Here is a 22,812-nt window from a genome sequence, read left to right as displayed (position 1 = left end):
CAACCGGCATACCGAGCTGAGGTCGGGCGGCCTGCGAGCATGCAGAAGGATGAAAGCGCGCGCGCGCGTTATCGGTGACTGGGCACGGGATCGTTGGCAGAGCAATGCGCGCGGCGGGGCCGTCCTATGATGTATTAGCAGATGGAATTGTGACCTTAGCTCCCACTTATCGCCAGCGATCGCGTCAAAGCTTCAAGCTTTACTCACATCCCGCCAGCCGTGCTGCCCCTCGCACGTCAAAACCAACTTAGCCGCCCGCCGTCCTCTTTCCATCTCACAGTCCCTTCTCCCTTCTTCTCTCTTGTCCCTCATCTCTTCGTTTCCCGTCTTCACATCCGCCCACCATGACGGACGTTATGACCGACAAGGGCACCAGCCAGGGCGCCACCACCATCGAGGAGCACGATGAGGAGCACATTGACACCAGGAACTCGGTCCACAGGCGGCTGCGCGCCAACAGCTCCATCATGCAGCTGAAGAAGATTCTGGGTGAGGCGTGGCCCTGAAGCTCTCTTTGTCCCGCACGCCCGCTCACTGATGCCCCGCAGTCGCGAACAGAGGCGAGATCCCCATCCGCATCTTCCGTACCGCGCACGAACTGTCGCTCCACACCGTCGCCGTCTACAGTTATGAGGACCGGCTCAGCATGCACAGGCAAAAGGCCGACGAGGCCTATGTCATCGGCAAGAGAGGGCAGTACACGCCCGTCGGCGCATATCTGGCCGGCGAAGAGATTGTCAAGATTGCGCTGGAGCACGGAGTCAACATGATTCACCCCGGTTACGGTTTCTTGTCCGAGAACGCCGAGTTTGCGCGCAACGTGGAGAAGGCGGGTTTGATTGTGAGTGTTCCCCCCCCCCGAATTCGGTCATGGACTGCCACGAGTGCCCCTCGGCGCTAGCGCGGGGCTCCGGGCGGAGCTGGCTCACCGGACATGGCAGGCGGACGACCGCCATGTCTCGGCACCGCTCGCCAAGCCACCCCAACACTGCGCAAATCTGCGCAATTGTGGGCACTAATATGGGCACATGGTCTTGGTCGTGGCTGGGCGATATCGGGTAGCAAAAGCTGACGGGAGAACTTGTGCAGTGGGTCGGTCCTACCCCCCATACTATCGATTCCCTTGGCGACAAGGTCTCCGCTAGGAAGCTCGCCATTGAGTGCAAGGTTCCCGTCGTACCGGGCACGCCGGGCCCCGTCGAGACTTACGAAGAGGTCAAGTCCTTCACCGACGAGTATGGCTTCCCGGTCATCATCAAGGCCGCCTTTGGCGGTGGTGGCCGTGGTATGCGAGTGGTGCGCGACCCGGCGTCGCTGAAGGAGTCGTTTGAACGCGCCACTTCTGAGGCGAAGACTGCCTTTGGTAACGGCACCGTCTTCGTCGAGCGCTTCCTCGACAAGCCCAAGCACATTGAGGTGCAGCTGCTGGGTGACAACCATGGAAATGTGGTCCACCTGTTTGAGCGTGATTGCTCCGTCCAGCGTCGTCACCAGAAGGTCGTCGAGCTTGCCCCTGCCAAGGACCTTCCCCAGGAGACGCGCGACGCCATCCTCGCTGATGCTGTCAAGCTGGCCAAGTCTGTCAACTACCGCAATGCTGGTACTGCGGAATTCCTGGTCGACCAGCAGAACCGCTACTACTTCATTGAGATCAACCCTCGTATCCAGGTCGAGCACACCATCACTGAAGAAATCACCGGCATCGATATCGTTGCTGCCCAGATCCAGATTGCCGCTGGCGCATCACTGGCTCAGCTTGGTCTGACCCAGGATCGCATTTCTACTCGCGGCTTTGCTATTCAGTGCCGTATCACCACCGAGGACCCCGCCAAGGGCTTCGCTCCTGATACGGGTAAGATTGAGGTGTACCGCTCTGCCGGTGGTAACGGTGTCCGTCTTGATGGTGGCAACGGTTTCGCCGGCGCCGTTATTACTCCTCACTACGACAGTATGTTGGTCAAGTGCACTTGCCATGGCTCAACATACGAAATCGCTAGGAGAAAGATGATTCGTGCTTTGGTCGAGTTCCGTATCCGCGGTGTCAAGACCAACATTCCCTTCTTGTCTTCCCTTCTCACCCACCCCACTTTCATCGAGGGCACTTGCTGGACTACTTTCATCGACGATACCCCTGAGTTGTTCGCCCTGGTTGGTAGCGCGAACCGTGCTCAGAAGCTGCTGTCCTACCTTGGTGACCTCGCGGTCAACGGAAGTCAAATCAAGGGCCAGATCGGCGAGCCCAAGTTCAAGAGCGACGTCGTCATCCCCACCCTCCACACGCAGGATGGCAAGGCCCTCGACTGCTCTGAGCCTTGCGCAAAGGGCTGGAGAAGCGTCATTCTCGAGCAGGGCCCCGAAGGATTCGCTAAGGCTGTGCGTGCCAACCAGGGCTGTCTCGTCATGGACACCACCTGGCGTGATGCGCACCAGTCTCTGCTTGCGACCAGAGTCAGAACCGTCGACATGCTCAACATCGCCAAGGAGACGTCCCACGCCTACTCCAACGCTTGGGCGCTGGAATGCTGGGGTGGTGCTACCTTCGATGTGGCGATGCGCTTCCTGTACGAGGACCCCTGGGAGAGGCTGAGGAGGATGAGGAAGCTCGTCCCCAACATCCCCTTCCAGATGCTTCTGCGTGGCGCGAACGGTGTTGCGTACTCCTCGCTTCCAGACAACGCCATTGACCACTTCGTCGACCAGGCGAAGAAGAACGGTGTCGATATCTTCCGTGTCTTTGACGCCTTGAACGATATTGACCAGCTTGAGGTTGGTGTCAAGGCCGTCCTTAAGGCTGGCGGTGTTGCCGAGGGAACCATGTGCTACAGCGGTGATAGTAAGTTGATTTTTCAACTGGCCCATCATCTGATGTTGCCTTCCATGATACGTTCAATACTGACTTTGATAACAGTGCTTAACCCCAAGAAGAAGTACAACTTCGAGTACTACATGGATCTTGTCGACAAGATCGTCAAGATGGGTGCGCATGTCCTTGGTATCAAGGATATGGCCGGTGTTCTCAAGCCTAGGGCTGCTACGATTCTCATCGGCGCTATTAGGGAGAAGTACCCCGACCTTCCCATCCACGTCCACACCCACGACTCGGCGGGTACTGGTGTTGCTTCTATGGTTGCCTGCGCGCAGGCGGGTGCTGATGCAGTTGACGCTGCTATTGACAGCTTGTCCGGCATGACCTCTCAGCCCAGCATTGGTGCATTGCTGGCCTCGCTCGAGGGTGGACCCCACGACCCCGGCCTTGACGGCCATGTCATCCGCCACCTCGACAGCTACTGGGCGCAGCTCCGTCTGATGTACTCTCCCTTCGAGGCCCATCTGACTGGTCCTGACCCCGAGGTCTACGAGCACGAGATCCCTGGTGGTCAGCTCACCAACCTCATCTTCCAAGCTTCCCAGCAGGGTCTTGGCGAGCAGTGGGCTCAGACCAAGAAGGCGTACGAGGAGGCCAACGACATTCTGGGCGATATTGTCAAGGTCACGCCTACTTCCAAGGTCGTCGGTGACTTGGCGCAATTCATGGTGTCTAACAACCTTACCTACGACGATGTCCTCAAGAAGGCCCAGGAGCTCGACTTCCCCAGCTCTGTGCTGGAATTCTTCGAGGGTCTCATGGGCCAGCCGTACGGCGGCTTCCCCGAGCCCCTGCGCACGCACGCCCTCCGTGACCGCCGCAAGATGGACAAGCGCCCTGGTCTCTACCTCGAGCCCGTCGACTTTGTCAAGGTCAAGAGGGAGCTTAAGGAGAAGTTTGGCGGCGCGACCGAGACGGACGTGGCGTCTTACGTCATGTACCCGAAGGTGTTTGAGGACTACAAGAAGTGGACGATGAAGTACGGCGACCTGTCGGTGCTGCCGACGCGCTTCTTCCTGGCCAAGCCCGAGATCGGCGAGGAGTTCCACGTCGAGCTGGAGAAGGGCAAGGTGCTGATCCTGAAGCTGCTGGCCATTGGCCCGCTCAGCGAGCAGACGGGCCAGCGCGAGGTCTTCTACGAGATGAACGGCGAGGTGCGCCAGGTCACGGTCGACGACCAGCACGCCGCCGTCGAGAATAAGAGCCGCCCCAAGGCTGACTCGACGGATACGAGCCAGGTCGGCTGCCCGATGGCGGGCGTGGTGGTCGAGGTGCGCGTCCATGACGGCAGCGATGTCCAGAAGGGCGACCCGATTGCTGTGCTCAGCGCTATGAAGATGGTAAGTCACTTGCTGCTGCTGCTGATGATGATGATGATGTTTCTGAAAGCTTGCATGGCGGACTATGCATCCCCATGCATGCATGCACATTGGGTGTTTCGAATTAAAAGAACATGTGCTAACCACACATGTCTGCAACAGGAAATGGTCATCTCGGCGCCGCACTCGGGCAAGATTGGCTCGCTGATGGTGCACGAGGGCGAGTCGCTGGGCGCCCAAGACTTGATCTGCAAGATTGTCAAGTAAGGGCTCTCTCGAGTAAAACAGAAAAAGCGGCTGCTTGGCTGCTGCTGCTGCTGCTGCTGCTGCTGTGCGTTTTGATTGGGCATTTGCCATGCGTGCATGCATGCGTGTGTGCGTGTGTGTGTATGGGTGGGTATGACACTTACCTATGGAGACAAAAACGCGGGGAAGGAAGGTGCCTGCCTGCCTGCCCGCTACTAGGTTAGGCCGCCTGTGATGGGTCGATGGGGCCGTGGGACGTGGGATGTGGGATGTGGGATCCGCATGCGCATGCGATGCTGGACGTGAAAGTGGAGTGCAGGGAACGCACCTCGGGCGTCTGCATGCGCGATGACGTTGCGCTCTTGTCGGTCGGCACACCTTACCTACTTACTTACTCTACTCTAAGTAGGTAGGTGGGCTGGATCTGAAACCTGTGTGCTGCGATGATGGATGGACTATGGCTATGATGTTTGCTGTTTCTTTTTCCTTTCTTTTTTCCCTTTTCTTTTTCCCCTTCTTCTTTCCTTCTTCTTCTACATCTTCGTTTCCTAGAGATAAACTTAGGTCCTACCTACCTATGATGATGATAAAATACTCAACCTGATTTGACTTGAATGGCGTGTGTGTGTGTGTGTGTGTGTGTGTGTGTGTGTGTGTGTGTGTGTGTGTGTGTGTGTGTGTTTCACGTGCATAGCATGACAATCTATTCTCAGGCACTGGTGGTGCGATGGTGTGAGCTGTTTGGATGGTTGTGGTTTGGATTGGTTGGATTGGTTGGAATGGGATGGGAACGGGAGGCTTCCGTTCCTGTTCCTGTTCCTGTCTACCTACTCCGTAGCATCTTTCCGCTCTCGTGCAAGTGGGTGGGAGGTGAAGCTTATCCTTGCCTGTCTGTCTCTCTTTCCCTCGTGCGAGCGAGCGAGGCTTCCATTCACTGGTGGCATCGGCGGCGACGGAAGCGCGATACAAGCTAAGATTACTTACAAATCCGACGACCTAGGATGCGAGGGGCTGGCTAGGAGCAGACGAGATGCGTTGATAGGAGGGAGCATTTGTAAGCTGTTTTGGTCGTGGGAGTGGTTGGTGAGTGAGTGTACGCGTCCAACTAGGTACTCGTACGAAGCGTCGCAGTTGGTGTTGGGGTCGGTGGGGGAACGACGGGCCGCTGTGCTGGGATAGGGTTCATGGGTAGATTGGGGGAGCTGCCGCAAGCAGAAGGTACGGAGTAGCTGATCAGCGCGCCGCGTTACCTACTGTAGAGTACTTACTCGGCCGAGCAAGGCGTGCAGCTGCGCCTGGGAGTACAGTGCTCTACTTCGTACGGAGGGGGTCTCTCTCTCTCTCTCTCTCTCTTTGTCTCTCTTTCTCTGTGTCGCTCTCACGATCTCTCGCTCTTACTCGCACACTCGGACATCGGACCCCAGCCCGATGCGCGCGCTCATTGCTCTAACGGGGCTAGAGGAATGCGGAGGCGTGGCTTAGCTTTTTAGCTGGGGTCCTGGGGCCTGGGGTCGCTCGATTGGGCGCCGATTGCGTAGGTCGGCTGCTGCTAGGGCGGGGTAGGACGGGGATGGGGGGAGGGCGTCATCGCCCTCGGGGTGCGCGCTGGTTGGTCGGTTCGTGGGATGCTTGCTATGCTGGGCCTGTGGTCGGTCGCACGTTTATAAAGGGCGGTTGGGTCGGTTTCTTGTCTGTCTGCTTGTCTCTCTGCCTCGCTGTCTATCTATGACTACTGCTAAGACTACGGCGACTACTATCGACCTGACTTGAGTTGCTCTTTCCTGAGAAAGAGTGTCTACGCCTACCCTCCTACCTCTTACTACTGCCACTATCCATCCTACCTACCTGCCTACCTACCACCTCGACGTCTCCCCCTCGTCGTCACCATCCCCAATGCCCGACACCTTCAACGACCTCCTCCGCGGTTCCAAGCTCCCCCACCAGGCCAACAACATGACGGACCCGAACCCGAAGCCCACGGAGCGCAGACGCGTACGTACTGTGCACACCTTAGTCACGCACTTCACACACACCGGCCCACGTGGTCTAGTGTTTTGGTGTCTGGCTCCAACAACGCTCATGTGCTGACTTGAAGTAATGTAGTCCTCGGGCTCCGAACGCTTCGCCAACCTCACGGCCGCCAAGCGCGACCCCAACAACGAGCGCACGTCGGCTAGCCGCGCCAGCTTCTCGGACCAGAACCGCAAGCCCGGCTTCCTGGGCCAGATGTGGCAGAAGTGAGTCGAGTCCTATTTCTTCGCTGTCCCTTCTTCACACCCCCTCACCAGCGTCGTTTGAGCGAGCTGTATGTCGGTGTGGGTGTGTATATGTGTGGGCAGTGGCTGACGCGATAATAACAGCTACACCCGGGGCTCCGCTACCTCCCCTGATCAGAGCTCCAGCGGCACGAAGTAAACTGCCTTTGGCTGTGGGCGTTGTTGGCGTTGATGTTGTTGTTTGGTGTTGTTGTTGTTGTTGTTGTTGTTGTGGGGAATGCAACGCAAAAACACGCACACGCGCAGCCACGAAGATGAGATTGACGACGATGCCCCTGCTGTATGATATGATAGGGATTGCATGGCAGCGCACTCCTGCTCCTAAGGAATGAACGAACGGCGTTGGTGGTTTGCTTGCGATTGTCCCCCAGACGGCTACGATGAGTGTATTCTGGCTCCGATCCTCGAGACTCTTACCTTGGTAGTTTTCCTCGCTGTGTATGTAGCAGAGCTCAATGAAAGCGCAGTCCTTCCTCAATGCCTGTTACAGTACTGTACCTACCTAGGTAAGCAGGTATCCTGTATTTTCGGTGGACAGTCTTGAATCTGTCCGCGTGTGCCTATGCATGATAGGAGTAGCTTCCGTATTCCGTCATGGCTGGGTTGGAGTGATGACGCTGACATGCTCGCCCGGCTAGCCGCTTTGGGCGCTGGTGCAGCCTCCCCGCATTCTGCTCACCGCCTGCCTCTGCCACACCACCCCTGTCCCTGCCATCTGCCTCCGAGAGCGACATCCTGGCAGCTGGCCATCGTTCATCAACACCACCTTTCGCTCTCTGGCCGTGCCGCAGCGGGCGAGGCGCGCGAGATCAATACTCGCGAAGCATGCGCTGACGAGCTGAGGAAGCGTCGGAGGCAGCGGTGGTTTCGCGACTGACCTGGGTTATCCGCTACTTTGGCGAGACGGCGTAGAGTACGTGCAAGGCTGGCAGTGACGTCGTGTACGCGGACGAGGACGGGGCGTTGGTTGGCTGCTGTGCTGGATCTTGGAGTTGTGGTGAGTTGTGGTTGGGGCCGCTGTTGTCGGCGCTGTTGCTGGGCTGGATGAGATTGGGCGCGGTAATGGTGGGGAGTGTGGTGTTGACTGCTGATAGTTATGTAGGGTGCGTGTCTAATGAATAATTACACTCTAAAAACAGTCACTGAGACGTGCACGACTATTCCGAGTTACATACACATGGCGTAGTTAATGTCGGGATCAACTAACTGAGCATACGTTCACAAGGTACCTGGTGCTGCGATGTAATTTGAAGGTCTGGTTTCCAGTTTGTTTAATGAGATAGGTCCGTATGAAGGCCCCTAACCGCTGGCCAGCTACCTACTGTCATTCTGATGGACCGAATGCCTCCGTGTTGGGGAAGCATGGAAGTATAAACGCCTTGTTAGGGGGATTTAGAGAAGGGAGTAGGGTATATCCAAAGAAAACCAAGGCTCCTTCTGTGTCAGAGAAGCAGACAAGTAAAAACTCCTTGTTCTGGAAGACCAGAAGAAGGTGCTAGGGTATTTCAAATCAAACAGAAGTAAAAGAAAAGGAACAACCGAAGAAGAAGAAAAGATATGAAGAGAAAAGGACTAGGGTATAGTGCATGCAATGATACCGGCATGCATGCATCGAAGGAGAAAGAAAGAGACAACCAGGGGTATATCCAGAACCCAGAACCGTAAACTCCCCCAAGCTGAGTACTAGGATTTAGCACCTAGTCATTCAGATCCGCAACTCCATATTTTAAAAGGCAGGCGGCCGTTATCATCGTCGTCATCATGTTGCTCCAATCCACAATGCCTTCTCAGGCACTCCACTCCAGCGCTCAGTCAAGCGCCTGTCCATAGAAGAAAGTCGATCCGATTGAGCGCTCATTTGAGCACACATTCAACCGCAAATTCAATAGAAGTAGTGCGGATGGTAGCCATGGTACGGGCCATTGCCCTGATGGCCCGGGTCGTAGCCCTGCTGGTTCTGCCGGGCCTGCTCCTGCAACCGACGCTGGCGCTCCGCCTCTATGCAGGCAGAGCACATGCGGGGAGAAGGCGTCTCGTGCACGGTGGGGAGGATGTCTGCGCATCCCGGGTCCTGGTTTCTACGGCAGGCCCGGCCGTGCTGGCGGACGTTGTGGAAAGAGGTATGTCCGCATGTGTAGAAGGTGACGATGGATGTGTAGCACATCTTGACGGTTGTATAGGGTTGGGTTTAGTTGTGTGGTTTGTGAGCGGGGGTTGGTGTGTGTATGAGGGTGTGTTCGTGAGTGATTGTATGTTTGTTAGAGTGTGTCGAGTAGTAGAGGTTGTTGGTGAGGATATCTTTTTCTGAGCGCAGAGCCGTGGTACTTATATATCTTTTTGTGAGAGCAGTGCTCCATCATACACCTTGTCACCTGGCATGACAATGCCATGCTGGCAGATTAGCGTTGGCGCGGCTCTCATGTCACGGAGCTGTGAGGTGGCCATGGAGAGTTTGCTACTATTGTCGGTGAGGCTGCAAGCTTGTTTGTGTGCAAAGGGATCTTGATTGTGAAGTGTAGAAGAGGCATATATCGTAGCCATTATGGAAAAAGAAGTGTAGATCTGCGTGGCGAGGGTGTGCTGACCAAGTGGTACCTTGGGGGCAAATATTGGAGAGTCATTCTAAAATCGTCATTGGAAGGCAACAAAGGTTGTTCACGATTGTTTGAACACTGATAGGTTACGTGGTCGACTCGACTTGCAGACACTTGGCAACAAGGTATATGCACGTGCTAACCTATGTCACTTCTGGGAACTTCATGGGGAAACAGAATCGCGGGTGGTTGTGGAGGATTGACCCGAATAGTCACCTTTACCTTTAACATGGCATGACGAAGAGAGATCTGGGCCTACACCTAACACCAATTTTTGATATCAGAAAAGCACTCAAGAGACCTGCAAAGATCGTCTTCAATGTCAGTACGAAGAAGCCACAATCTCATTACGAAAAAACTATTTTCAGATCTACGTGAAGGTGTTTGTGTAGTCCCAAATCGGCCACGATTTATCCATCTATGGTTCGGTTTGGGTACGCTGACATGACAACAACACAGGACCCCGAATATGTGCCCAGGCCCTTGGTAGGGATATATTCATTCGCTAAGATAAAGTAAGATACAGTCCTAAATGCGGTACATTTTTGTTGTGTAGAAGATGTGGGTCAGCTGGCGCCGGGTAGGTACTGGGAAGATCGGATCAGATAAGATTGCCATTTCGTGAGCTTAAGCTTGCGGAGCATTTGCGCATCGACATGCCTTCCAGGATCTTTCAACCAACCCCACTCCCGAATCTCCACAGGAAGCATCATGAGTGCCGCCGGTCCAGGGTCGCCTCGCGCAAGGAAACGGTCGTACTCCGAAACGAAGGAGGAAGAGCGCAACGGCAATGCGCCAGCAGCTCAAGATGAAGGTAACCAGAGACCCAAGCTTTCACCATCAAGACACCTCCGCTAACAAAATTTGAGTAGATACCTCTTCCGATGATGATGACGACTTCGGACCAGCCCTTCCTTCCGCCGTACCCAGGAAGAAGCGCAGAAAGCTGCCTTACGAGAAGCTCTACATTGCCGCGCTCCCCAAAGGCACCCGGTACACCAAGTCATTGATGCACAGGGAGCAGCTGTGCTTCAACACCTTCACGCCGTTGACCGATTTCCTGATTACAACTTCCGTGGACGGAGTCGTTAAGTTTTGGAAGAAGACCAGCGGAGGAATCGAGTTTGTGAAGGAGTTCCGCGCGCACAATGGAGAGGTCAAGAGTGTCAGTGTGAGTGCGGATGGCAGGAGTTTCGCGACGGCTGGAGCAGACAATAGCGTCAAGATATTTGACGTCATCACGTTCGACTTGCTGGCAATGTTGTCGTTGGAGGCTACCCCCAAGTGCGTCTGCTGGGTCCACAGCCGGGGCGCCTCTTTGCCTCTGCTGGCTGTGTCGCTGGAAACCGAAAAGTCGATCCGGATATACGATGGCAGAGGAGAGAACCAACAACCGATACATACAATCAACGGCCTTCACCGCAGCCCGGTTTCCCTAATGTCCTTCAACAACGAGTACGACTGCGTCGTGTCGTGCGACGAGGGTGGTATGCTGGAATACTGGAAACCAAGCGGCAGCTATGACAAGCCTGACAATGTTTGGGGTATGAAGAGCTCTACCAATCTCTTCGAGTTCAAGAAGGCCAAATCCGTGCCCAGCTCCATCACCATGTCGCCCACGGGACACCAGTTCGCGACTTTCTCGTTTCCGGACCGGAAAGTGCGTGTTTTCGATTTCGCCACCGGCAAGCTCTACCGCACTTACGACGAGTCAATCGCGACCATCACCGACATGCAGCAGGCTGGCACCGCGCTGCAGAGGTTTGAAGACGTCGAGTTCGGCCGGAGATTGGCTGTAGAGCGGGAACTCGAGAATCCAGCAATACGCAACCGGATCAATGTCATTTTCGACGAGACCGGCAACTTCATAATCTATGGCTCCATTATGGGCAGCAAAGTCATCAACACCTTGACCAACCGGGTTGTCAAGCTCTACGGCAAGGAAGAGCCTTTCAGGGCGCTCAACATGACACTGTACCAAGGGCAGCCCGAGAAGAAGGGCGTCGTGACTGTAGAGATGGCTGCGAGTGAAAACCCGTTGCTTCAGGAGGCGGAGCAACGAGATGCCATGCTTGTAGCGACGGGATCGGGTAAAGTGAGGTTTTACATGTTCACAAACGAACAAGAGTACGTTGTCTTTAAAGTTACCCCGCTCTCACGGCATACTGACACCTATATAGATACAACAAGACGGAGCGTGACGTGCAGAATGAGAAGCCGCGCAACGTCGATAAGCGTAAGCAGGCCGAAGCCAAGCAGGCAGAAATGGGCACGTCCGCAATTATCCATACAACTTACGGCGACATCCATATCCGCCTGTTCCCTGAGGCGGCGCCGAAGGCTGTTGAGAACTTTGTCACACACTCGAAGAACGGCTACTACAATGGCATCATCTTCCATCGTGTAATACGCAAGTTCATGATCCAGACCGGCGATCCTTTGGGCGATGGAACGGGTGGCGAGAGCATCTGGGGTAGGGAGTTTGAGGACGAGTTTTCGACGCTCAAGCACGACAAGCCTTACACAGTCAGCATGGCGAATGCGGGACCTGGAACCAATGGATCGCAGTTTTTTATTACGACTGCGAAAACGGAGTGGCTGGACAACAAGCACACGATATTCGGGCGTGCGGTGCAAGGTCTAGATGTCATCCACGGCATCGAGAACGCGCGCGTGTACAAGGAGAAGCCGGTAGAAGACATCAAGATCGTCAGCATCACAATCAGCTAGGCAGCTAGCCAGCTGTTCAGATAAGCGAATTGGAAGGGCTGAAACAGGGGCCCGAAAACCCCACGGAACAGAAAGGCAGAGTTTGATGAGAGCAAAAGTGTACAAGGCCATCATGTGCGTGGTGGCGAGGGCCAACTGACGTGATGCGGCAGTAAAACGTCCGCGACATTTTCTGGGCTATGTTCGACGTTGCGACGTTCGCGACAAGACGCAGCGATTTGACCCGACGCGGTGCGCCGGCGCCTGCAAAAACCTGCACTTGGCAATCAGATCTCGAACCACCACCGCGAGATGTGTGTGAAATGAGCCTGTTCCTGACCGGTGTCAGATTGACGCCGCTTCCGAATCGATCCCTTGGTGGTGTGACATCTCTCGTGCTTGCGACACCGATCCATCACCCGCCCCCCTTTGGCCGCCTTTCCTTGGCCGCGCCACACAGAAGAGTGCCCCAGAAGATATCGTGATATAAGAAGCGCAATGCTTTTCAGCCTGTATTCTCCAGCAATTCATCAAGCATCATCATCATCATCATCAACAGCCTCAGAACAACAAACACAAGCAAACAATCCACTCCACTAGTCTACTTTCAGAGCAACCAAACCATCTACCAACATGCCTATGCTCCTCGCCCAGCAACCCAGCGACGCTCTCCACAGTCGTCACCTCTTCGCACCACACCTCTCGTCAGCCTCCACCTTCTCCGCCCCCGCAGCAGCAGCGCCAACGCAATCCGGCGCCTCCTCGGCGGCGAAACCCTCGGTCCCCGCCATCACGGTCCCCAAGCGCAAGGACTCCAACGTCTCGATCACGGGCGTCGTCTGCGACTGCGAGGACTCGCCCTACGACGAAGTCGGCTGCATCTCGTGCCTCGAGAAGGCCCTCGCTGCCATGGAAAACCCCTCTGTCGAGCTCCAGGAGGAGAACCAGGTCATCAACCAGGCCGAGGAGATCCAGGCCCTGCAGGACTATGCCAACGGCGTCTTCTGCACGTGCAAGAACTCCGAGTACGACGAGGTTGGCTGCGATACTTGCATTGAGCGCGCGTTCAAGGCTATGGCGCATTAAGCGGCCTTTTTTGTATGATTTGACGAGTTTGGTTCTTTCTATCTGTGGGATTGGATTCACTGGGTCGGATGGGAGGTCATTGTTACGGCGCAACGGCATTGGGAGGAGTTTTTGGCTTTTTGGGGCTCTTCTTATTCTCCCACCTGCAGTTGGCTGTTTTAACTGCGCGGCATAGAAAAGGCCCGCAGAGAGAGTGAGAGAGAGACGAAATACCACACTCTTGACCTGTCAACAACATTGCATGATCGCCAGTGAATCAGTCCAAAGAGAGAGTGCGTGAATGATAAATATAGAACCTTGATTGATCCACGGCACAGGCGGCCGGGGACGCCGTCCGTTTGCCGCCCGCCGCGCCGGACAGAGGCCCCCGAAACAGGAACTCCCCCAGCAAAAAGAAAACAAGCTTAACCGTACGTCTGCCTCAGCGCATCGAAAATGGTCTGATTCACGCCGAGCACAGCGCCATGCCTCAGACCAGGCGGAAACGCATCCGCGCCCTGACTGGCCGCCCAAGCAGCACCCTTGACATCCTTACTCTCAAATGGGGCGTACCCATCGCCGCCATAATAATCCAGCAGCAAATGCGCCTTTCCCTCGACCTCATTATCCCAGTACACAGCCGGGCCCTCAACCTGGGTCTGAATGACAGCGTCGGGGCCGCCGGGCCGCGTCCAGGTCCCAAACAGCCCGTCCGCAGACACTTCCTGGTAGACGGTCTTGGCGGTCTCGTTCTTGAGGAAGCGCGCGTACGCGTTGGTGCCGAGGGGCAGGAAGGTCAGGTCGATGGTGCTGGCGGGGGCGTTGTCGATGTAGGTCTGCGGGGCAGAGAAGGCGCGGAAGTCGGACGTGTGCGCGTAGCGGATCTTGATCGCGCTGGCGGTGCTGCTGTGCGCGCTGTCGGTGCTGGCGTAGAAGGCCGAGGCCCAGTGCACGAGGTATTGGCCTAATGGTGGTGGGGGGCGCGCGTTAGCTGCTGTCTGTCTGGCGAGAAGAGTGCGTGTGAAATGGGGAGCCTGCTGTATTGTACATACCTTTGTCCGAGTCCCAGATCGCTTCCGGCGCCCATACCATGCCGGCGGTGGAGTCTTCGACTTCGACCAGCCGTTCTTCGCTCCAGTTTACTAGGTCGCTGCTCTCCCAGACGAAGATGCCTCGCGAGCCGGTCCGCTGCGCGGCGTCCCAGGTCGTCTGCCACAAATCAGTTCAGAGCCTTACGCCAGCTATACAGAATCCCATTCAGAAAACCATGTACGAACCTTAGAAATATCCAGATCCGTCCCGACAATATACCACTTCCTGCCGGCCTCATCTCCACCACCAGCCACCACAGCCGGATCTCTGACCCCTTTCGTCCCCAGCGTCGGCTCAATGACCGGCTCGCCACCATTCAGCGCCGAGAACGCGAGCGGGTCGTTGCCCTCGCTCAAGTAAAAGTAGACATCTGGGTCCGCGCCGAGGAAGAACACGCCCAGGTAGCCGACGAGGCTAGAATCCGCGCGCCGGGAGACAGAAGCACCGCTGAAATCGAGCGATTGGGGCGGATGCGCAAGCGCCGCCTCGCAGAGAAGAAACAGCGCGCTGAGGAACATGCTCTTGATCGCTTCCATGGCTGCCTTGGAGCCGAAAGAGCGAGGGCAACGAGTAGGTAAATCGCACACATCTTCCACCTCCTCCTCCTCCTCCCTCAGTTTTAAGATCCGTTGCTCGCTGCGATGACGTCTGCGCAGGCGCTGCCCCCCTCGCCCCCGTCCCGCTGTTATTTAGGCACAATGGACGGGTCCGGTGGGGGTTTTCATCTATGCTGTGGATGCCTGGTCAGCATGGAGTCACGAGATCAGACGATACTGCCTACAGCCGCTTCTCGCTTCCGTGCTATTAGAATAGTCGTCGCGGGCTGTGATTGGAGGAATCTGCTGTAGGTGATTAGCCGGGCAAGTAAGTCTGCGCGTAGTGCGGGTCCTCGTGCCCCATACTCGTATTATTAACACTGCGCCTAGAACTTGGCCACGTCGGCTTGGACGGCGCGAGTGGGGCCTGATGATGGATGGGTTTTTCTTTTCTTCTTCTCATGTCCATGCCTGACAGTGACAGCTTCTGCTCAAATGCCGCTTCGTACTGCCGAATAAACAAACACAATCGAAGACCCTTGGGCCACAAAACCTACCTACCCCCTTCCGATTTCTTCTGTCTGTGCACTGTGGCTTATAGGTAATTGCGGGGAACCGGTTCGGCAGCTCCGCTCTTCCTGATTTTCGAGCGGGAGCTAGGAACGCGATCCGAAACAAGGATGTGTGCGGCTGAATCCTCTTCATGCTCTTGATGTGACGTCCAAGAATGCTTTAAAATAGCATTTCCCGTCCAGCCGCTTATACGGAGTACAGCTTACGGCAATACTAATAAGTCCTTTAAACTAATGCAGGTCAGAATGTAACCTGCATGTTCTTTTTGCTCGGCAACTGGAGAACGTCGACATTAAGTAAATTGAAAGCAGATGGCAGAGATTGAGTGAGCTAGCCTTTAAAAGGAAGTTGTAGAGCACTCGCTGAACCCCGATGAGTCAACTGGACCAACCATGCAGATGATTTACATTGAAAGAAGACTGCTTATCTCAGTGACGAACCTTCTGATAAGCCATGCATGGATATTCTTACCAGGCTCTGAATTAGGTAAAGATGACAATCAGTCAAGGTCGATGTTGTTTTATTTAGCTCGAAGTAAGCTCTTCAACAATATTGATTCCCCTTAAAGAACACTTACTTACAAAACTACAGTGTCGCTCTTGAAGCCACGAGTCTTACGAATAATTAATCTTTAGGAAGAAAGCCTAGAAAGGTTCTTTATGCCGTTACTACTATTCGAAGATCCTGTTTTTGCGTACTACAGTTGTAAAGGTTGACGTTATTCATCCCCGTAGTGTATGATATTTCGTGGAAACGAAAGCATATCGTGTCGCTCTGAATCTTAAAAATTAACTTACTTATAGGAGCATTGTATGTATGGTTGCAGTGTTTTTATAATGCCCCCTACAGGTTACTTCTTAGATAGATCTAGAAGCTACATTCGTAGTTAGGTATACAGCTCATGAGAGCATGTAAATTATATCAAGACCTCCCCTCTCCGACCATAGTATAGAAGATGTATAGTATTCCAAGGCAATACTCACAAAAGCTTTGCAAGATGGACTATTCTTTGGACTTGGTGCTAACCCGCATGCCGTCATTAGATCCAGATGATGATCTCGCTAAAGGAACAGCGTCAATAAAGTGAGGCGAGCCCTTTCCTCGGGGTCAATGATTATTGTTCGCCAAAGGAATGGAATTCAGGAGGAATGATTCAGATTATCCGTCCTCCTCCTGGGACAGTCAGCCCGGGAATTTGCGGATCCCAAAGCCCTTGAAAGTCAAGGAACTGAAAAAAAGAAAGGGGTCTGGCCGGAACTATGCACGGATACTGCTGAGATGGATCGCCTTCTGAGATCGAAACGGATCTCGGAAACAGATTGACTTTTCGCAAAAAAAGATTAAAGAATCTGCTTTGAGAAAGTAGTACCCCTTTTACACGGCAAAGTGACTTTTTCCCATGATATGGGCATCCTTAATTCGATGTAAGAGATTCAAGTGGGATTTGCCTCAGATTAAAGGCGTAAACCTGCTCATTAGGACCTCGATCGTGTGTTCATACCATTGAGGGGAGGCCGTTGATGAAAGGAGCAATTGTCGTGGCCCGTACGGTGGACTAATTAGGCCATATGGTGGACCAAGCGCAGCCTCATAGAGATGGGACGTTGATTGATGCCGTTTTGGATTCCAGTGATGCAAGAAGCCGTCATCTGCCCATTGCTTGAGTTGCCCCATAGGCCACGACCCATCGCGGCCAGGCGCATCATCCGCAACAGCATCGTGCTCTTTTAGTACCACCAAATGCAATGTCTTTTCCACGTTCTGGCATGAGATTGACGCAGAAGGACGTCTAGACCGCCGATAGCAGGTGTCACTGCTGGATCGTGACCATCACGGATCCAACCGGTTCCTGTGGCACGCGAAAACACGCCACAAACGTACGAGGGCCTGCGTTGTGTGACGCTGTCTGCGATCTCAAAGGCCCATCATGTGGCATCCGTCAGTTGAATATCGCGGTGAATGGCATACCCGTTTTTTGTTTGCCACTAGAAACGGAACTTCGGCAAGAGAGAAACAACGTGTGAATGCGATAGACAGATTTCTAGCGAAGGTTGCTTATAGGACTAGGGTACAGACAGGGGTATCTGAGACTTTGCTTTTCGATTTCAGCATCATGCTCTCGGAGGAGGACGCATGTTTGCCTTAACGCGCTCTACAAGCTCGTCTCTAGTCAACGAGTCGGCTGGATGAAGGTTGCGCTACAACATGGTTAACTCGCAAAGGTTCTTGTCATGCACGGCCCCGGAATGCGGAGGTAAAGGCAGGGACTCGGCGGACAACCACTTACCTTGTTCAGCCATCGGCGCAGCTCAGTGACTGTCCATGCATCGGGATCTAAGTCGGACGGTCAGCTGGGCTCTTTGCATTGCTCGCTTGACAGAACGTGTTGGAGAAGTACCGCCAGTCGGGTCCGGTTCAGCTGGGAACATGTCGTTCCCCCATATCATCCACGCAGCTGCAGCTGTTACAATGCCAGTAAAGGCTTGCGGGTGTCAGAAGACAATCCTAGGAAGGGCATTTCTGGGATGTAGTACCAAAAAACGACCCCTAGTTGTGATGGTTAGAATGGCCTGGCACGAACGACAGAAAGCACTCGAAACTCACTCTTGACTGGGTCAAGCGATCTAATGGCGTAGGCATAGTGGGTCTTGAAGGATATTTGATTTGAGGATTTGAGAAAAGTGGTGTGGGATATCTGGCGTTGATGCTTCTCCAGGCAGCGGCGTTTGGCAACTGGCGGGGGTCTTGACGTAGCCGAGCGAGGGCGCAGGCACGTGTCAAACACCACCGCCTCACTTCAACCCTCTCTTAAACCCAACAAGAACTTGGAGCCTGTTCTGCCAAGCTTGTTGAGTGGTCCCGATGGTTTCCCCTTACTAATGCTCTGTCGTTCTGAAGTTGAGATCTCGATGGTATGACCTGCGTCTGACGAGACAGTCGTAAGCAAGGTCGATTCGATTCGATTGAGCAAGCCATGGCAGTTTCCTAGGTTGACGAAACACTCCGACAAGCTTTCTGTTTGGTCAGAACTCCCGCTAACTCAGGATGAACCGCTTTACCCTTGGCCTCGTGACCTATTCAGGGAGCCGTAGTGGGGTAAGGCACGAATTACCATTCTACATCGACGATGTCGCAAAGACAGTAGCCAACTTGCGAGACGGTCAGAACAGCGCTCGCACGTTCAGCAGTCGACGGAGGATACCTGCCACTGTCTGACAGGCTTTCCAAATGTTTCCAATAACAAATAGCACAGTGAAGCAATCTTCAACGGGTCAATCGATTTGTCTTTGAAAGAATGGTAGAGATTGCGTGAAGACAGGCAAATGAAGTTAGCCTGGCACTAATAACCTCACTTGACCATGATCGAGCTACGAGGGACAAGCAAACCAATACTATATTACGTCGTCCATCATTCTCGCAAGATGCTTGCTTGCTCCATCGTCTTCTGTTTTCGTATTATCATCTGCTACTCCCTCAGCACATGAAGTGCGTTTAAACATTCCTAAGATGGCATCACCACTATTCCTTTCAATCATGAAACAGCCAGACAAATACTCAGACTATTGTGTTAGCCAACAAGTCCAGGAGGCCCATTTCATATGCTGCAAGTGCGGCACGGCCTCCTCGCTCAGCCCTCAAAGAACGCTCGATCACGATGAAATCTCTTGCTCCAAATGCAGGAACTTCATATGTTTTAAATGCGAAATCAAGACGCGTCTCATCAGACCCACTCAACTCCTACTCCATCGCACGACGGCCAAGTCTCGGCAAGACACAAGATGGGGCTTCTTTTGCTGCCAGTGCGGCAGTGTTGAAGAGGTACTGCCCAGCACGCCGTGGCCCCTAATCGATCCCACGGATAAAGAGCTGTACATTAACTACGAGAATACGCAATGCTCCTATTGCGAACACTTCTGTTATGACCGCTGTCTCCGGTTCACAGCTGCTCGGGATCCGTGGACGCACTACGAACACCAGAAGTCTGTAGGGAGCAAGCAACGCAAAGCCAATTTCCTATTCCGTGCAGCTGAGACGAGGTCTAAGATCACCGCGGCATCCCCAAGTTCACCGCTCGCCGCACCTCCAATGACTCCCGCACAGCCACAGAGTAACTCTCCAGAGACATGGAGGCCACAATGCGGGCGAGACATTGCGATTGTTTTTCGGAACATTTCATCCAGGTATCCCGACGAAGACCACAGGACAAAGAAGTTTTTCGCCTCGGTCGGAAGATGTCCTGTTACCTCAAACATATCCGCTTTAGACCTTGATACATGGTCGGGTTCAAAACAAGCCGTGTCCAAAGCATGGGCTTGAGACAACCTGGCGGTGCAATCTCCAACCCTGGTGGTGAAACATCACACCGAGGAAGGTTGACCACGAAAGAAATGCATCGGCTTAAGGGGCTGATGTTTCTCCCTACGGGAAGCATCTAGACCATAATCGACCGGCCAGAAGATAACCAGAGCTTGGTGTTGAGGATGGATTTGGTCGCTGGTACGCTCGCAAGTCATCCGTGGGGCACCCCGCCAGAAACGGCAATTAGTGGGTCGGCACATACTGTATTGCGGTCTCTCCCAAGCAATCGCCTGTCGACATGGTATAAGAAGCAATACGGTAAATGGTCCTGGCAAGCGATTTCCAAGATGTATGGCCCCGTGTTGTAGTGCTCAAAGAAAGTCATCAAGTCTGGATAAGCTCGTTGTCTTGGAGCACCATCGTGTCGGCGTTGGTACTCAGTGGAGAAACAGCTCCATGGTGATACCTGGTCAAAAGTCAGACTCTCAGCTGTATATCTGCGTCTTGTCACCCCACGGAAGGGCAATAAATAACGTAGCAGCACCTGACCGGACAACAGCAGACGGATCACGACATCTCGGCTTGGTCGGCATGCCGTCATTCAAATGGAGATACGTCCCAAATTACAGGAAGCTAAGGAACAAGCTATCGAATTCCGGCAATCGGATCATACGAAACTTCAACGACGCGGAACTCGGGCTGCGCGCACGACTGGCTATGACGAGGTGGATTTGCTGCTTGTGCGGGTATCAGCAGGCCTTTCTCCACGAGGCGAGGGCGTGGCATCACCAGTGGGTAGAGTGCCGGGCGTGCACGCACACGGCGTGTCAAGAATGCGACGTCAGCTGCGACGATGACAGCGACGAGATGCAGAAGATCTTTCACGACAAGGCACAGGCGTGTGCCAATCTCAATAACGGCGGCCAGGAGACGTTCTGCTACATTTGCCGGTGCGGCGATCCGATTATCGTGGCAGGCGAGTCGCGCCGCCGGGTAACGCTCCGGCGGGGAGCAAAGACAATGGATCTCGCACAGGCGTCGCTGGTAGATTTTGCTCGGGGTCGATGCGCACAATGCAGGCGGCGATACGATTCGACGTGTCTCAAATTGGTGGCGCGAGCGAGGGCGTCGGCGGCGGGTGGCGACGCGGACGAGGCGCGGGCCGCAGGATGCAGCAGTAGTGGAAGGAGCGACGACGACTCAGCAGCAGCAGCAGCATCATCATCATCATCAGAGAAGGAGGGGCAGGAGGCGATAAACTCTCGGCAATCAGCAGCGTTCCCGTCGCTCTCGACATCATCATCGTCCGTAGGGCCAGGAGTAAGGCAATCTCAAACCTGTCCGTCGGGTCAGACCTGTGTCTCGGGACGACCGCGACAGCCAGTAGAAAGGCACAGCCCCACCCCCTTTTCGGCGATCAGGACAAGCTCAAGCCCAGAGTCAGCCCCGACGCCTGAGTCTCATCAAAAATGTCAACAGCCGACGGATCCCTACTCTCCCAGGCCCGGCGCTGAGGAGACTTTTCTGCAGCCTAGCCCCAGTGTTGCGCTGAGTCCTCTTCTGGACGACAACCTTCGTGCTCTCCTTGGTCCGCTGCTCAACTCGCCGGAAGACGAACACCGCCTCTCTCAGCTCCTGCAGTCATCACCCGAAAATACAACTCATCATCCACACGACCTGCCTAATCCGCCAGGCTCCGCTTCTGACGAGCTCCACGACGAGCGACGTGTCCAACTCACGATCGACCCGCTGCCTACGTGTAAAAACCCTTCATTAGGAGCCCTCGAGCACCATCAGCAGCATCAGCGGCACCTCGACCTCGACTACTACAGTCCCTACTACGACTTTCATCACCACCGCCAACACCACTTCATCCAAAATGGCTATGAGAGCAGGCCGTATGCTGCGATCTCGCGCCCGCAACAAGAGCATCTCTCTGGTAACCCAGCCTCCTCGCCGGACGCCATCAGCAGCAGCCAGAGGGCTGACTTGAGCTTGGAACAGGTCTCGTCTTCGCAGCAGCGCCGCACCAGCGTCGCATCGACGTGCACAACGCCCGCCGTCGACGCGCCCTTTACGTCCGACGACGTCGACAAGCTGCTCGAGCAGACATACTTCGCCGCGCCCTCGCCAAAGGCCAACAAGCAGCACCAGCGCCGCAACTCGGTCAAGGTCGACATGGGCCGCCGTAAGATCGAGTGGCAGCCTGGCTGGTCCTTCCAGGACTACCTGGCTGAGATGCGACGGCCCGTCAAGGGCAACCTGTGGCGGCAGTACGGCAAGCGCTGTTGATCCGTTTCAGTCTGAGTAGATGATGAGCGAGCGTAATAGAGAGAAGAGGAAGAAGGGTGAAGGGTGAGAGGAAGATGAAGATGAGGAAAAGGGAAAAGAAAGAGGACGCCGCAACGATCTACTGCTGGCTTACGCGTGCGGTGCTGTGCGCCAGCCGCTGATGTCAGTACTATGGAGGACATGCATCTGGGTGGAGTTATCATTTGTGCGGGGGTGCGTCTTCTGGGGTTTGCCTTTTTTTGGGACTTGGGTTCCTTGATTTTTCCATCGACGATTTTCGCCTCTTCTGTTCCATTCACGATCGTCGATGTTGCGGCTTTTTTTTTAACACTTGGTGCTTCAATTCCTTGCTTCTTGCTGGCCAGGACGCGTACCCCATTTTACTCTGTTGAGGAAAGTTTGGGAAGTTCAAAGATAGCCTATACGAGTTAATACATAATGTTAATGATTCAAGCTCGCCAAACATGTTCGTGCCTGGCGCCATATCCATACCTTAAGTCAATGCCCTGCGAGGATCGGTTTTAAAGATAGCGGATCAGCCTCCGCGGGTGCTGGGAGAGGTATAGAGGCGTGGAGCAGGCAGGCCCCTCCGTCCACACTGCCATCTCTCAGCGACGTCACATACGTGGTAATCGCACTCGCACGAGTCGTCACAACGATAGATAGCGGGAAGGGCAACGAGTCATCGCAGCTCGCTCGCTCGGTACCGGAGTGCCCGAGATACCCATGGTGAACATCGCGGGCCCAAGTGCGGGCAGCGGGGGGCAGCGGGCAGCGGGCAACGGGACCAAAGAGGGAAGGAAAGCCTCCGCATCGCCCGCCGTCCGGAGTTCGGAGCTCTTGCCCAAGTCCGCGACGTACCCGTACGTACCGGCGGTAGGTAGGGCGGGTTAAAGCCGCGCGCGCGACGATTAAATCCGAAGGGAAAGGAAAGGAAAGGAAAAA

The 22,812-nt window shown here is 54.6% G+C and overlaps 9 protein-coding genes across 9 annotated transcripts; 7 read left to right on the top strand and 2 right to left on the bottom strand.

Annotated features, from left to right (window-relative positions):
• The first annotated feature begins 219 nt into the window (after positions 1 to 219).
• On the top strand, positions 220 to 4,501 carry K452DRAFT_287371 (uncharacterized protein). The gene is made up of 5 exons (XM_033540463.1): positions 220 to 489; positions 549 to 841; positions 1,090 to 2,833; positions 2,909 to 4,206; positions 4,348 to 4,501. Exons 1-5 carry the CDS (start codon positions 345 to 347, stop codon positions 4,450 to 4,452), a joined length of 3,585 nt encoding a protein of 1,194 aa, XP_033397865.1. The 5' UTR covers positions 220 to 344; the 3' UTR covers positions 4,453 to 4,501.
• Positions 4,502 to 6,287: 1,786 nt separating this feature from the next.
• Positions 6,288 to 7,151, top strand: K452DRAFT_287369 (uncharacterized protein). The gene is made up of 3 exons (XM_033540462.1): positions 6,288 to 6,423; positions 6,535 to 6,668; positions 6,792 to 7,151. The coding sequence occupies exons 1-3, from the start codon at positions 6,325 to 6,327 to the stop codon at positions 6,844 to 6,846; spliced, it is 288 nt and encodes a 95-aa protein (XP_033397864.1). The 5' UTR covers positions 6,288 to 6,324; the 3' UTR covers positions 6,847 to 7,151.
• Positions 7,152 to 8,538: 1,387 nt separating this feature from the next.
• K452DRAFT_27400 (uncharacterized protein) lies at positions 8,539 to 9,206 on the top strand. Its single transcript, XM_033539172.1, has one exon. It carries the CDS (start codon positions 8,608 to 8,610, stop codon positions 9,013 to 9,015), a length of 408 nt encoding a protein of 135 aa, XP_033397863.1. The 5' UTR covers positions 8,539 to 8,607; the 3' UTR covers positions 9,016 to 9,206.
• A 774-nt stretch (positions 9,207 to 9,980) lies between these two features.
• Positions 9,981 to 12,118, top strand: K452DRAFT_287368 (uncharacterized protein). The gene is made up of 3 exons (XM_033540461.1): positions 9,981 to 10,115; positions 10,174 to 11,428; positions 11,482 to 12,118. Exons 1-3 carry the CDS (start codon positions 10,013 to 10,015, stop codon positions 12,029 to 12,031), a joined length of 1,908 nt encoding a protein of 635 aa, XP_033397862.1. The 5' UTR covers positions 9,981 to 10,012; the 3' UTR covers positions 12,032 to 12,118.
• Positions 12,119 to 12,541: 423 nt separating this feature from the next.
• Positions 12,542 to 13,099, top strand: K452DRAFT_287367 (uncharacterized protein; the record flags this gene model as incomplete). Its single annotated transcript, XM_033540460.1, has 1 exon — positions 12,542 to 13,099. The coding sequence occupies exon 1, from the start codon at positions 12,644 to 12,646 to the stop codon at positions 13,094 to 13,096; it is 453 nt and encodes a 150-aa protein (XP_033397861.1). The 5' UTR covers positions 12,542 to 12,643.
• Positions 13,100 to 13,500: 401 nt separating this feature from the next.
• Positions 13,501 to 14,685, bottom strand: K452DRAFT_227203 (glycoside hydrolase family 43 protein; the record flags this gene model as incomplete). Its single annotated transcript, XM_033536884.1, has 3 exons — positions 13,501 to 14,039; positions 14,128 to 14,284; positions 14,353 to 14,685. 3 exons carry the CDS (start codon positions 14,683 to 14,685, stop codon positions 13,501 to 13,503), a joined length of 1,029 nt encoding a protein of 342 aa, XP_033397860.1.
• A 2,702-nt stretch (positions 14,686 to 17,387) lies between these two features.
• Positions 17,388 to 17,916, bottom strand: K452DRAFT_298140 (uncharacterized protein; the record flags this gene model as incomplete). The annotated part of the gene is made up of 5 exons (XM_033542091.1): positions 17,388 to 17,474; positions 17,564 to 17,610; positions 17,675 to 17,758; positions 17,811 to 17,823; positions 17,881 to 17,916. 5 exons carry the CDS (start codon positions 17,914 to 17,916, stop codon positions 17,388 to 17,390), a joined length of 267 nt encoding a protein of 88 aa, XP_033397859.1.
• A 722-nt stretch (positions 17,917 to 18,638) lies between these two features.
• Positions 18,639 to 19,760, top strand: K452DRAFT_27292 (uncharacterized protein). The gene has a single exon (XM_033539117.1). The coding sequence runs from the start codon at positions 18,784 to 18,786 to the stop codon at positions 19,591 to 19,593; it is 810 nt and encodes a 269-aa protein (XP_033397858.1). The 5' UTR covers positions 18,639 to 18,783; the 3' UTR covers positions 19,594 to 19,760.
• Positions 19,761 to 20,166: 406 nt separating this feature from the next.
• Positions 20,167 to 21,867, top strand: K452DRAFT_308531 (uncharacterized protein; the record flags this gene model as incomplete). The annotated part of the gene is made up of 1 exon (XM_033543164.1): positions 20,167 to 21,867. One exon carries the CDS (start codon positions 20,167 to 20,169, stop codon positions 21,865 to 21,867), a length of 1,701 nt encoding a protein of 566 aa, XP_033397857.1.
• Positions 21,868 to 22,812: the final 945 nt, after the last annotated feature.

The sequence above is a fragment of the Aplosporella prunicola genome, assembly GCF_010093885.1.
Source record: "Aplosporella prunicola CBS 121167 unplaced genomic scaffold K452scaffold_12, whole genome shotgun sequence".
In the NCBI taxonomy this organism is placed as follows: domain Eukaryota; kingdom Fungi; phylum Ascomycota; class Dothideomycetes; order Botryosphaeriales; family Aplosporellaceae; genus Aplosporella; species Aplosporella prunicola.
The sequence above is the reverse complement of the archived record's forward strand: the minus strand, read 5'-3'. Positions and strand labels throughout refer to the sequence as shown.

Bases quoted from the DNA above. Each gene is read 5' to 3' on its own strand.
- K452DRAFT_287371 (XM_033540463.1), top strand. From the start codon at position 345: ATGACGGACGTTATGACCGACAAGGGCACCAGCCAGGGCGCCACCACC. The intron at 490-548 runs GTGAGGCGTGGC...GATGCCCCGCAG, and splicing joins GCAGCTGAAGAAGATTCTGG to TCGCGAACAGAGGCGAGATC. The intron at 4,207-4,347 runs GTAAGTCACTTG...TGTCTGCAACAG, and splicing joins TGCTCAGCGCTATGAAGATG to GAAATGGTCATCTCGGCGCC.
- K452DRAFT_287369 (XM_033540462.1), top strand. From the start codon at position 6,325: ATGCCCGACACCTTCAACGACCTCCTCCGCGGTTCCAAGCTCCCCCAC. The intron at 6,424-6,534 runs GTACGTACTGTG...GAAGTAATGTAG, and splicing joins AGCCCACGGAGCGCAGACGC to TCCTCGGGCTCCGAACGCTT. The intron at 6,669-6,791 runs GTGAGTCGAGTC...CGATAATAACAG, and splicing joins CTGGGCCAGATGTGGCAGAA to CTACACCCGGGGCTCCGCTA.
- K452DRAFT_27400 (XM_033539172.1), top strand. From the start codon at position 8,608: ATGGTAGCCATGGTACGGGCCATTGCCCTGATGGCCCGGGTCGTAGCC.
- K452DRAFT_287368 (XM_033540461.1), top strand. From the start codon at position 10,013: ATGAGTGCCGCCGGTCCAGGGTCGCCTCGCGCAAGGAAACGGTCGTAC. The intron at 10,116-10,173 runs GTAACCAGAGAC...AAATTTGAGTAG, and splicing joins GCCAGCAGCTCAAGATGAAG to ATACCTCTTCCGATGATGAT. The intron at 11,429-11,481 runs GTACGTTGTCTT...ACACCTATATAG, and splicing joins ATGTTCACAAACGAACAAGA to ATACAACAAGACGGAGCGTG.
- K452DRAFT_27292 (XM_033539117.1), top strand. From the start codon at position 18,784: ATGGCATCACCACTATTCCTTTCAATCATGAAACAGCCAGACAAATAC.